Source organism: Phoca vitulina, unplaced genomic scaffold (genome assembly GCF_004348235.1).
Source record: "Phoca vitulina isolate PV1807 unplaced genomic scaffold, GSC_HSeal_1.0 scaffold27, whole genome shotgun sequence".
Classification (NCBI taxonomy): domain Eukaryota; kingdom Metazoa; phylum Chordata; class Mammalia; order Carnivora; family Phocidae; genus Phoca; species Phoca vitulina.
In genome coordinates, this window is record NW_022589730.1 from 16,713,459 (window position 1) to 16,724,998 (window position 11,540).

An 11,540-nucleotide genomic window follows, 5' to 3' on the forward strand; every position below is an offset into this window, starting at 1 on the left:
TTTTTTTTTTAAATATTTTTTTAAATTTATTTGACAGAGACAGACACAGTGAGCGAGGGAACACAAGCAGGGGGAGTGGGAGAGGGAGAAGCAGGCTTCCTGCCGAGCAGGGAGCCCGATGTGGGACTCAATCCCAGGACCCTGGGACCATGACCTGAGCCGAAGGCAGACGCCTAACTGAGCTACCCAGGCACCCTACAGTTGATGTTTTTGAACCACAATCCAATCAGTGTTTATGCATTGTATTTGCTTTTTATGTGTTCCTTAGTCTCAACCTGGAGGGAAAAAATGAGTCTCCATATGTCTACATTTTCCAAAAATATTTAATACAATTCATTGGCAAATGAGATATTTTCCTCTACGTTTGTCTCCACGAACTCCTGGAGAACAGACCTCAGAGAAGAACCTACCTGGGGGGCTTAGAAGCAGAAGAACCTCTGTGTGCTCCATAGTTTGCAGGAAGTCACTCAGTTCTGTGACTGTACAACCTTTCTCACCCAACAGCTTCAGTAAACATAAGCTTGGACTTCCTTCAGGCTCCAAGACCTTAAGAGAGCACTGCTCCAAGTCCAGGCAACTGCAAACAACAGATTTAAGTCAAGTCAACAGTTTTCTCCAACATGATATGCCTGCTCTATGTTTGGCATGATTGCAGATGTTGTAGGGATAAACCGTGAGTCGCTGAGTGGTGAAAAGTTATTTCCATTATGAGTGCTACTGTCCTTTCCTCCTCTGCCATCATAGGGAATTCCTCTTTATGCCCTTCTCCAACTCAGCTCCCAAGACTACTAAATCAGAAGATGAGAGAAATCCCGAAACAGGATGTGAAAGAAATTTGGCTTTGATGTTGATCAAAATTTTTACCTTTAATTTGGGACTATGGATTAGGAAGATCAGATACATTTCTTTACTTGTTCTTCTGCTTTTATTAAGCATAATATGAACCCAAAAAGAGGCATAGATCTTCGAGACATCTTGAAAAATGAAAAAACTTAACATACAATATTTTGTATTAGTAGTGTGCCTACATATGTATTCATAAAGATACAGAACAGTGTTTGTTCTGCATGATACCGTTTTTATTAGTAAGAATATGTGTTTGTTCTTATATGTACAGAGTTAACTTTGAAAAGATAGCCAAGAAACTAGTAGTGATTTTCCTACAGAGCAGGGGCCGGAGCAGCAGAGCTCAGTTGGATGATTCAACTTTTCACTATAAACCCTTTTGTACTGTCGGACTTTTTACTACGTGTGCTCATTTTTTCAACAATTTTTAAAAGACTATTAGTGACATTCAAAGTACTTCTAAGTACCTAGAAATACCCTAACACAGGGGCAAGACAAACGCTGGTCTGTGGGCCAAACCCACCCAGTCACCTGATTTTGTAAACAGTTTTGCTGGAACACAGCCACGCTCGTTCACATACACGTTTGCAAAGGGGGACGGCTGCTTTCCTGTTAGAATAGCAGAGGTGAGTCGTTGGTCTGCAAAGCGGAACATGTGGACTATTTAGCTCTTTATAGAAAAAGCTGGCTGACTTCTGCTCCAAAGAATCTACTTTCTGTCTCATTGTCCTTTTGTTCAAACTATTTTTTTTTATTATCACTATTTAACATACACAACAAATTTCCTTTTCAGTGTTATTATGTTCAGTAGGCATGTACAAGGTTAGAAAGACAGGTAAGATCAGACTACAGAAGGCCATAAATAATGGGGCAAGGAGTATGGACTTCAACCATTTCATAGAAAGGGAAAGCACAAGTATAAAACATTCAAGAGAAGAAAAACAATAAAAGTTAAACCAAACAATCAAAACAACAGAAAACCCCCAAAAATCTTCCCAAAGATGATGTAATGTATGGTGATTAACATAATAAAAAAAAATCTTCACTGGGGTGAGTATGTGCTCTGGTAAGCGCTGTGAATTGTGCAAGACTGTTGAATCTCAGATCTGTACCTCTGAAACAAATAATGCAATATATGTTAAGAAAGAAAAAAAGAAGAAGAAGAATGTAGCAGGAGGGGAAGAATGAAGGGGGGGAAATCGGAGGGGGAGAAGAACCATGAGAGACGATGGACTCTGAAAAACAAACTGAGGGTTCTAGAGGGGAGGCGGGTGGGAGGATGGGTTAGCCTGGTGATGGGTATTGAGGAGGGCACGTTCTGCATGGAGCACTGGGTGTTATGCACAAACAATGAATCATGGAACACTACATCTAAAACTAATGATGTAATGTATGGGGATTAACATAACAATAAAAAAATTTAAAAAAATAAAAAAAAAATAAAATAAAAAAAAATCTTCCCAAAGAGACATAACCAGTAACAAAGGCCAACCAAAGTCTTTAGATAATCTTCATGATATACTGTAGAATTCGCACGTCACACACCTTTGCGGCGACCTCTCCCTTTCTTTCCAATTTGTAGTCCAATATAAACTTTAGCGTCTCTGTGAGGTTCACCCAGACCACACAAGTCCCCCAAACACGTGTGAGACATAGTCTCCTGATGGCACTTATCTTACATATTAAAGGTTGACAAATTTCTGTAAAGTGCCAGAAGGAAAATATTTTAGGCTTTATGGGCCATATAGTCTACTGCATGTTCTTCTTTCTTGTCTTTTGTTTTGTCTTACAATTTTTTAAATATGAAAACCAATCTTAGCCCATAAACTGCAAAAACAGGGGCAGTGGCCCAAATTTGGCTCAGGGATCATTGTTTGCAGACCCCTGTTCTCTATGTCTCAGGTGACACAATTTTGCCTTAATGACTGAGCCACCCAGGCGCCCCCACAATTTTGCCTTAAAACCATGAGCTTTTCGGGGCGCCTGGGTGGCTCAGTCGATAAGCGTCTGCCTTTGGCTCAGGTCATGATCCCAGGGTCCTGGGATCGAGCCCCGCATCGGGCTCCCTGCTCAGCGGGAAGCCTGCTTCTACCTCTCCTGCTCGCCCCTGCTTGTGTTCCCTCTCTGGCTGTCTCTTTCTCTGTCAAATAAATAAAAGCTTTAAAAAAAACAAATAAATAAAACCATGAGCTTTTCTTTCATAGGGATGTCTTCTCTACCTAACTAGATCACAGTACTCCTTGAAAACAGAAACCCTGTATTTTTAACCCCTCAATACCTAAAATCTGTCTTGCCCATATTAATTATTCATAACTGAATGATTACTGCATGAATTTCAATCATAACTAAAAAGGCTGAAGGACTGGATAGATGGAAAGGGTCAGACGTAACAGTATCACAGCTGTGCCAGATGCAAGGTGAGCAAGTTTTCATAGGACTTGGAACATTCTTTTCCTTTTTTGGGGGGGGGGGAAGGGGGGGAGAGGGATAGAGAGAGAATCTTAAGTAGGCTCCATGCTCAATGCAGAGTCCAACACGGGGCTCGATCTCAAAATCAAGAGTCGGACGTTTAACAGACTGAGCCACCCAGGCACTTAAGCCACATTCCTTTTGATCAGTTTTATTAAAAGGCTACCATAGCATTTATATAATGGTCACTCAAGATTTATAATTCTGTGGTGAAGTTGGTAATCTCTTAACTTTAGGAAAAAAAACGTATCCAACCAAAATAATTTCAATACTAGTATCATCTATCTCATAGGATTGTTAGAATTAAATTAGATAATCCATGCTAGAAGTACTTAGCACAGTGCTTGGCGAATAATAAGCACTCAATAAAAGTGAATTCTTATTATACAATAAAAATATGGGATATTAAAAGAACAACAGTTTCTTAATTATGCTGATTTCTGAAACTGTTTTCCCTTTTCCTTAAAAATGTTTTTGAGTAGTTACTAGTTTGGTAACCTGATCATGTCCTTCAAGGCCTCCTGTCTCTATACTCACTAGGTGTTCCTTCTAAGTGTCTCAGTTAAATGCGTATATTCAATACTCTATTTTTGTTAAATGTGAATCATAATATAGGTCAACTGTCCCCAAATGCTGGATGGTAGACTAGTGGCAGGACAATTTGAAGCCCAAGGTAAAATGATAAAAACAAGGACAATAAGACTGCCTTTTACTCTGAGATGGTCTTTCCTATTTCTTAGTGTTAAAGCGTCCTTTCTCCTCTGAGATAATGGTGACTATGAAGACAGCAAGAATGAAAGCTGCAGATGCCCGCCACTCCTCTACTCTGTAAAATTTTCTTCCGTTAGTCCCCGTAACACCCAGGTCAAGAAACCAGTATTAGAGACAATAGAAGGATTACCATTCTTTTAGATAATTAGAATATGAGATCTATAAAAACAAGGATGTTGTATGCTAAATATAATTTTTTTTTTTTATGATTTAGAAAGGTGGTCGGACTCTGGTACATAAAATTCAGCAGCCATCTCACCAAATGCAACCAAGTGATGCTTTGATGTTTATACTCATATAGAAAAAAGCGAAAAACAATTTGACTTCTTTCTTCCAAATGAAGAAAGAGGTCGAGATGAAGTAGACAAAATTTTCCAATACAAGAGGCACAGGAGAAAAACATGATTCTGTATCTCCTTTCCTTTTTTACTGATTTTCCGCCTGGGCACTGGCTTTCAGCTCAGATGATGCTTCTAAATACCCAGCCTCTTTCTTTCCTTTTTTAGTTACATTCCTGTAAGACTGTGCTTTGAAGTGGTTTCTACCAGGCCTAATTTGGAATTTCTCATTTAAGTTAAAAGACTATTACTGAAAAAAATGGGCTTTGCTTTTAAGAAAATATATTTGTATTTCTCTTCACTTCATACATATATATTAATCACTTCAAAAAATATATCATCAAATAGAACACATCATACATCCCTTAGGGTACAAACCATCGCACTGCTTTTAGGTTCTTTTGCTTCTCTTCTTGGAACATTTACTCTTTGAAATCTCTATTCATTAATTCAGCAACTACTTGTTAATCATCTAAAATAGGCCAACTATTTTTCCTAGGTATTTAGGATACTGCAGCAAACAAAATTCCCTATCATCCTGGATTTTTCTATAAGATATAAATATACATATGCACGCAGAGGCAGACAAACAGAGGTGTGTGTGTGTGTGTGTGTGTGTGTGTGTATCCATCCAATGGTCGTAAGTGCTCTGGAGAAAAGCAAAGCAGGGGGCTAAGTAATGCTGGAGCAGATGTATGGGGTAATTTTAAATAATGTGATCAGAGAAGACCTCACTGAAGGAGGTGACTTGTAAGTAAACACTTCAAGAGGTAAAGTCATGCAGTTCACCTGTGAAGACTATCTCAGACTGAGGAAAGAGCAAGTACAAAGACCCTCCTGTGTTCAAGCCAAAAGCAAGAGAGCAAATGTGCAGAAAGCACAGAAAGGGAGGAAGATAATGGGGTCCAAGAGATGACTGGTGGCTAACTAGTGTTTTTATCCTGAAACAGAAAAGCAATTAAAGGGTTTTGAGCAGAGGAAAGGTAAGACCTGACTGGACGTTTCAAAAGAGTATAAATTCTCACTGCTATGCTGAGAATAGCTTGGGGGCAGAGGCAAAGCGGGAGGAGAAGTTAGGCGGCTACTGGAATGATCCAGGTGAGAGAGGGCAGTGGCTGGCCCAGGGCTGGGGCAGCGGAGGTGGGATTCTGGATGCACACTGAAGGCACAGCAGATGTGGATCGCTGATAAAACGGACGTGGTGTATAAAAGTGGAGTCAGGAATAATTTTGAAGTTTGGGGCCTGAGCAATCGGAGGGGTGCAGTTGCCATTTCCTGAGATAAAGAAAACTGAATGAAAAACAGGTCTGTGGGGGAAGACATGCTAAATTCTGGACATGCTACGCTCAAGATATCTTAGTCATTCATGAGGAGATGGCAAATTGGCATCTACAGGAACGTATCCAGGGGGTTCAAAGCAAAGATACGGACTGAAGATACAAACTAAGAGGAATCCACCTAAGTATGTATAGTCCTGAGACTTAAGGATACATCGAGAAGGGGACTGGGTGAAGACACGTAGATAGAGAGACACAAAGCCTGGATCCTACGGCACTCCAAATTTCAGACACCGAAGAGACAGACCGGAGAGACAGAGACAGGAGGAGATCCTTTGTTTCAGCTTTGTACACGTTCTCATTCTGATCATAAACTGCAGGAGGGCAGAAGTCTGCAGCTACAGAGCACGTTCTGCACAGCAGGTGCGCAGTGATGGCTCTCCTAGGTCCGAGTCCCAAAGCCCCCTTCCTATGGAGTCCAGGCAGCGTTAGGGCCTCCTGAAAGCTCTGTCACCTTCAGGGTATGGTGGGCAAGACCCTCAGAACCTGCATCTGTCTGCACTGACGGCAAAGGCTGTTCAATATCAGGGCGGTCTGGAATGGCATTAGGGCTGAGTTTGTATTTAGGGCACTCCCGTATGCGCACGGTTGTGGGAAACTAAACTGGAAGCCAGGACTGATTCTGAGTCACCCATAATCGTATGAAGACATTTACAATTACTCCTAATCCCTGATGGACAGTTCAGGATGGACTCTTGGGGTTTCTTCATCAAATTCTCATCTATTTGAGGAAACATGTATAGAGTCAGAAAAAAAGTGTAAGAAACAATAGGCAACCTTGGAAGATTTTAGGGAAAAAAGTCTACCACCTCATGGGAACTGTTGTCCACTTGGACCCTCCCACTTCAGTTCCTCGGTCTGACACTAGAGAAAAATACCTCTGGGACTTTCTGCTATCCTAGATGCTCTTCTAGCACCAGTATGAAATTACTCTGAAATAGCTTTTTGTCTTACACAGAGTAAGCATCACCAGCTTACCTTGCCCCCCCTCAGATGTCACTCTCCAGCCCCTAAGCTCCCAGTGCTAACCTTTTGTTATGCCAGTTTAATTCCGATTTCAGTAGGTATATGACTCTAATATTCCCCAATTTTCTAACCTGCAGGGGTGCCCCCACTCCCACCACCACTCACCTATTCTGAGCTAATCTTCACCATCCTGGAAGACTGGTGAAATCCCATCTATTTCTTTTCAGACTTCCCACCCTGAAATTTGCCAGATTCCATGAATGCATGCCCTTTGTTGCCCGCGAGGCGACTGGCCTTCTCTCTATACTACCTTCCCCAGAGATGTGGCCTCAGACTTTTCTGTTAGTTTGCCAAATGAACCATTCTGTAGCCTCCGGCAAAACCTGACTGAAGGCTTGGGGAGGAACACAGAACACCTGATGTCAGGTATCCACTACTCCAGCCATGCTTCTTCAGTGGCAGGGCCTTCCTTTCTTCTCTTTCCTCCACTGTCAAATTAGGAGCCCTCACTCCCAGGCCCTCCTCAGGAAAGTCCAGAGCCTTCCCTAACTAGCGTACTAATCACAAACTAACCAATCACAGATCTGATGATCTGACCCCAAAGAAGACAACTTCTTACACTATTAAGTCTAGAAATTCAGAAATCTACAGACCTAGTGTAATAGTATTTTGGATTTTCTTTGCACAGTCCCCTCTCCCTAAGAGAAACACGTTTTTTCCCGGAACAGAAAATTGTGCCATCTGTCTGCTCAATTTTGCAAGTTTACCACTTCTTAATCCCAACCTCACATCATTACTCCTCTCTGTGGCCAAAGAACCCTAAATCATCATGACCCTGGTTTAACCCCAAACTCTGAAACTCGAGGTTGTTGTGAGGGCTAAAGTAGATAATGCATGTAAATATTTAGTGCATCGGTATATACTAAGTGCTCAATAAATGGTAACAACCCATTGTTATTATTATTCACACCCAACACAGCATTTAACATGTTATCTGTAAATGTCCCAGAATAACAATCCATTACTAGAGAGGTCCTTGTGAATAGGAACTAAATATTTGTCATCTTTTTATCTTCTGGAACTTCCCACTCATAATAGGCACTCAATAAACATAATTGTGAATGAATGGCTCCCCTCTCAAAAGTATTTATAGTGTCTAAGACAGGTTCTATGCATAACACACAGAATCTTAACTGATGCCTCCTCTTCTCAAGGAGTTTGTAAGAAAACGTACAAATAATTATAGTCCAAGGCAAAGTTTAGTCATATGAGAGGTTAAAAAAAAAAAAACTTCTAAGGGATTCCCAGGCAGACCAAAACCCTAACAACGGTATAAAGGAATGGTTCTAAGTGTGGTCTGGGCACCCCTAGTGCAGTTCCTGAGACCCTGTCACGGGATCTGCAAGGTCAAAATGATTTTTCACAGTAACACTGAGATGTTATTTAGCGTTTTCATTCACTGAGTAAGTGTACACTGTGGAGTAACCAGTGTTACATGATCTGGGATAGTGCAACAGACCGAATGCAGAAGCACGTAAAAGAGGCCAGTTCTCTGCAATAAAGACAAAACATAGAAGAGATCTTCAAAATGTAAAACAATGCCACTTTTCTAATTTTTTTTTTGTTTTGGAAAAGTTTGTTTTTCCACAAAAACATGTAATTTCTGTTAACATGTAACAGGCTATTCTTTTAAAATAAAATTTTTAACGTTTCTTAGTTTTAATTTTTAATAGGGTAAATATATGTGTGTAATACATCGAACCCACATTAAAAACTCTCTGGGGTCCTCAATAATTCTTCACAGTGTAAAGTACCGAGACCAATAGTTCGCAGTTCCTATCCTGGGAAGAGGAAGATAGTTTTACTTCGAGCTCAGTGCTCACGGTGAAGTCAAGAAGAGAACCTGGTAAGTTGGTTTGATGGAGGAAGATGGTAGTTTTAGTATCAGCCTTTCCCATGATCATCCTCTCCTATATAAAAACTGCCATGAAATCCTGCACCCAAGCCCTTCGCTTTCATTATCTCTTTACCTGCACTTCGCCTTCCTTAGGTCTTCCCGGTCTGTGCCCACATCCCGTTCTTTTGTACTCTAGGTCCTTTGGAATGACTGCCCTGTCCTAGTGGTTTCCAGACAGCCTTCCCTCCAGATCCTTCCGGGTCGCCCCCCACTTCTCCCTTTCAGCTCACGGGGAGGAGGGTCCAACCTCGGATTTCTGGCATTCCCACGCTTTCCCGACCGAGTTCCCTCTCCGCGCGCCTTTCACCGCAGCGGCCCCCGCACCACTCCAGCCGCCGGAGCGTCAGTCCTCCCACCCGGGTGCCCGCTCGCCCCCGCCCCGCGGGCCCCTGCCCCACGCCCCCCGCGCCCCCGCCCCTCACCTGAGCCGGAGGCGCCCCCGACTCCCCGCCACCTCGGCCAGCCTCCTCCAGCCCCGGCCCTCGGGCGCTCGGTCCAGGCTCCCGCTGAGTCTCCGCAGCAGCGGCTCCGGAAGGCGGTTGAGGGTCGCGCCGAACGAAGCGGGGAGCGGCGGCCCCGAGGGCGCGGCCGGAGACGGCTGCAAGGCCGGGGGCGGCGGGGCCTGCAGCAGCTCCCCGCACAGCGACCCGTCCGACGCCGGCGACCCTGCGACTTGTGCTGCTCCCCCCGGTCGCATCGCGGGCCTCGGCTCCAGCGCACCTTCCGCTCGCCCCCTCGCTCGCCCCGGCGCCGCGGAGGCAGGGGCGGAAGGACAAAGCCGGCTACGCCGTACCGCGCTCTGAGGAGGAAGCTCCGCTCCCCGCCCAGCCGAGACAGGTTTGCCTGGGGGAGCCGCGCCGGCGGGCCGTGCCCGCTGCGCCGAGGGGGCGGGGCCTCTGGCGGGGCGGGGCCTCTGGCGGGGCCGCCCTCTTGCGCGCGTGCGCGCGTGCGCGCGGCCGCGCGTTTCCTTCGCTTTCCCCCGCCGCCGCCGCCGCCGCCCGGTCGCGGAGGCGCGCGCTGCGGAGCTGGGGAGGTGGAGTCTGGCTGAGCAGGATGGGTCGGGTGGTTGCCGCTGGGGGGGGGAAGCGGTGCAGGAGCTACACCCGGGCGGCTCCACTTCGGCTAGGAAGCCTGCGGCGTCGGGGCTTCCCGAGACCGTGGGAGGAGGATTGCCTCACGCCGGAGACGGGAGCTCGCGGCTCTCCATCGCCGGCCCCCCGCCGCGCTCAGCTGACTCAGTGACTTGCATGTGCCCGCTCCCGCGTTGGGCAACCTCGGCCGAGGCTTCCTCGTTTTAGGGTTTGACGTGTATGGCATTGCTAAGGGAAGTGGTTCCTAGACATCAGATACCTAATGGAAATTTGCTCGAAATCTGTGCCTAGACTTTTTTTTTTTTAACTGGGCGGCAGGTCATGGAAATGATTGTTTTTAGCAGGAATTGCCTGGTTTCTTTCGAGTCAGGCTGCCACCCATTGAAAACTATAGAGTAGTTTGGGACAAAAGCAAGCAACTTACGGAATGTGACCAGCCAGGTACTCTCAGACACAAGGCTTCCTTTCCCATTTTCCGGTGCCATTAGCTTTTTCATCACACAGGACAACAGGATTTTCTGTAGCAATTTGGGCACTCAAATTCTCCCTAACTTCTGGCGAGATAGTTGCTCCATACATTCTCCCATCACATTCTAGCACAAGCAATCACTATACTTTTTCATCCGGGGTAAGTGCAGAGTTCAGAATGCACTATAATGGCTAAGTGCACGACCTTTAGATCCAGAAAGATCTGCTGGACTCTAGTTTTATGACCTTGAATAAGTTACTTAATTCTCTGCCTCGTCTGTTAAAATGGGATTGAAAATACAGTAGTCTGTGTAGAGTTGTTACCAGAATTAAGGGAGTTGATGTAAGTAAAGCATGTAACTCTGCTTGTCACATAGTAGATAACAAATGCTAGCTATTCTCCTTAGAAATGCAAAAGCTTGTTTCATACTGTTTGACTTGGTAACCCTTTCCCAATTACTTCTGGTGCCTTCCTGTTTTGTTCTTAGTCGTTGAACATATAGGAGAGTCTATTAGCTGCATGTGCCAATTATGGGAATCAAGTCTTCTAGTTTTTATTGGTCTAGTCTTTATTAGTTGACTGGTCTTTTAAAATTGAGATTCAACAGACTTCTTTTTTCTAAGTCTGCTATGTGCAAGGTGTTGCGTATGCAGCTTCTCATATGTTCCTAGGGGTTAAAATGCACATCTATCTTATTTACTCTGGAAGAATCCTTCCCAATTTGATCTTGGTCCAATACAGCTCAGCTAGATACTAACTGTGTCCATCTCCTCCCATCTCCTCTTCAGCTTCTCCTCTCCTGCCAGGAGGACTGCCTCCCTCACTTCACTCTAGTCTGGGCCCTATTTTCCACCTTGCAATTTTATTTTATTTTTTTTAAGTAGGCTCTACCCCCAGCGTGGGGCTTGAACTCATGACCTCAGATCAAGAGTCTCATGCTCTACTGACTGAGACAGCCAGGTGCCTCCTACCTTGCAGTTTTATAACCTATTCAATCACCCCACCCACCACCCTCCAACCTCTACCATGGACTGACATTACATTTTATGATTGGTCTTTTTTTCCTCCTAATCAAATATTAATATTTTTATTATGTAATTTCACCCCCTGTTGTTCTCTTAAGGGGCATAATGGTTTAATAGGGAAAATTATGACCTTTAGAATTAGCCCTGAATTTGAATTTTGATGCTGCCACTTATTAGAGACATGACTTGAGGCAAGTTACTTAACTTCTCAGCTTCAACTTCTACATCTGTAAAAAGCAGAAGATAATAGTACCTGCTTCAAATGATATTA

The 11,540-nt window shown here is 44.2% G+C and overlaps 1 protein-coding gene across 2 annotated transcripts in view; it reads right to left on the reverse strand.

The window, feature by feature from the left end:
• MALT1 (MALT1 paracaspase) overlaps positions 1–9,469 on the reverse strand; it is a 57,860-nt gene extending 48,391 nt beyond the window's left edge. For both annotated transcript variants that reach the window (XM_032422688.1, XM_032422686.1), the window contains exons 1-2: positions 9,107–9,469; positions 411–577 (exon numbers count right to left, since the gene is read on the reverse strand). In XM_032422688.1, the coding sequence (XP_032278579.1) occupies positions 411–577; positions 9,107–9,381 (442 nt within the window). In that variant the 5' untranslated portion in view covers positions 9,382–9,469. The remainder of the gene's footprint in view (positions 1–410; positions 578–9,106) is intronic.
• Positions 9,470–11,540: the final 2,071 nt, after the last annotated feature.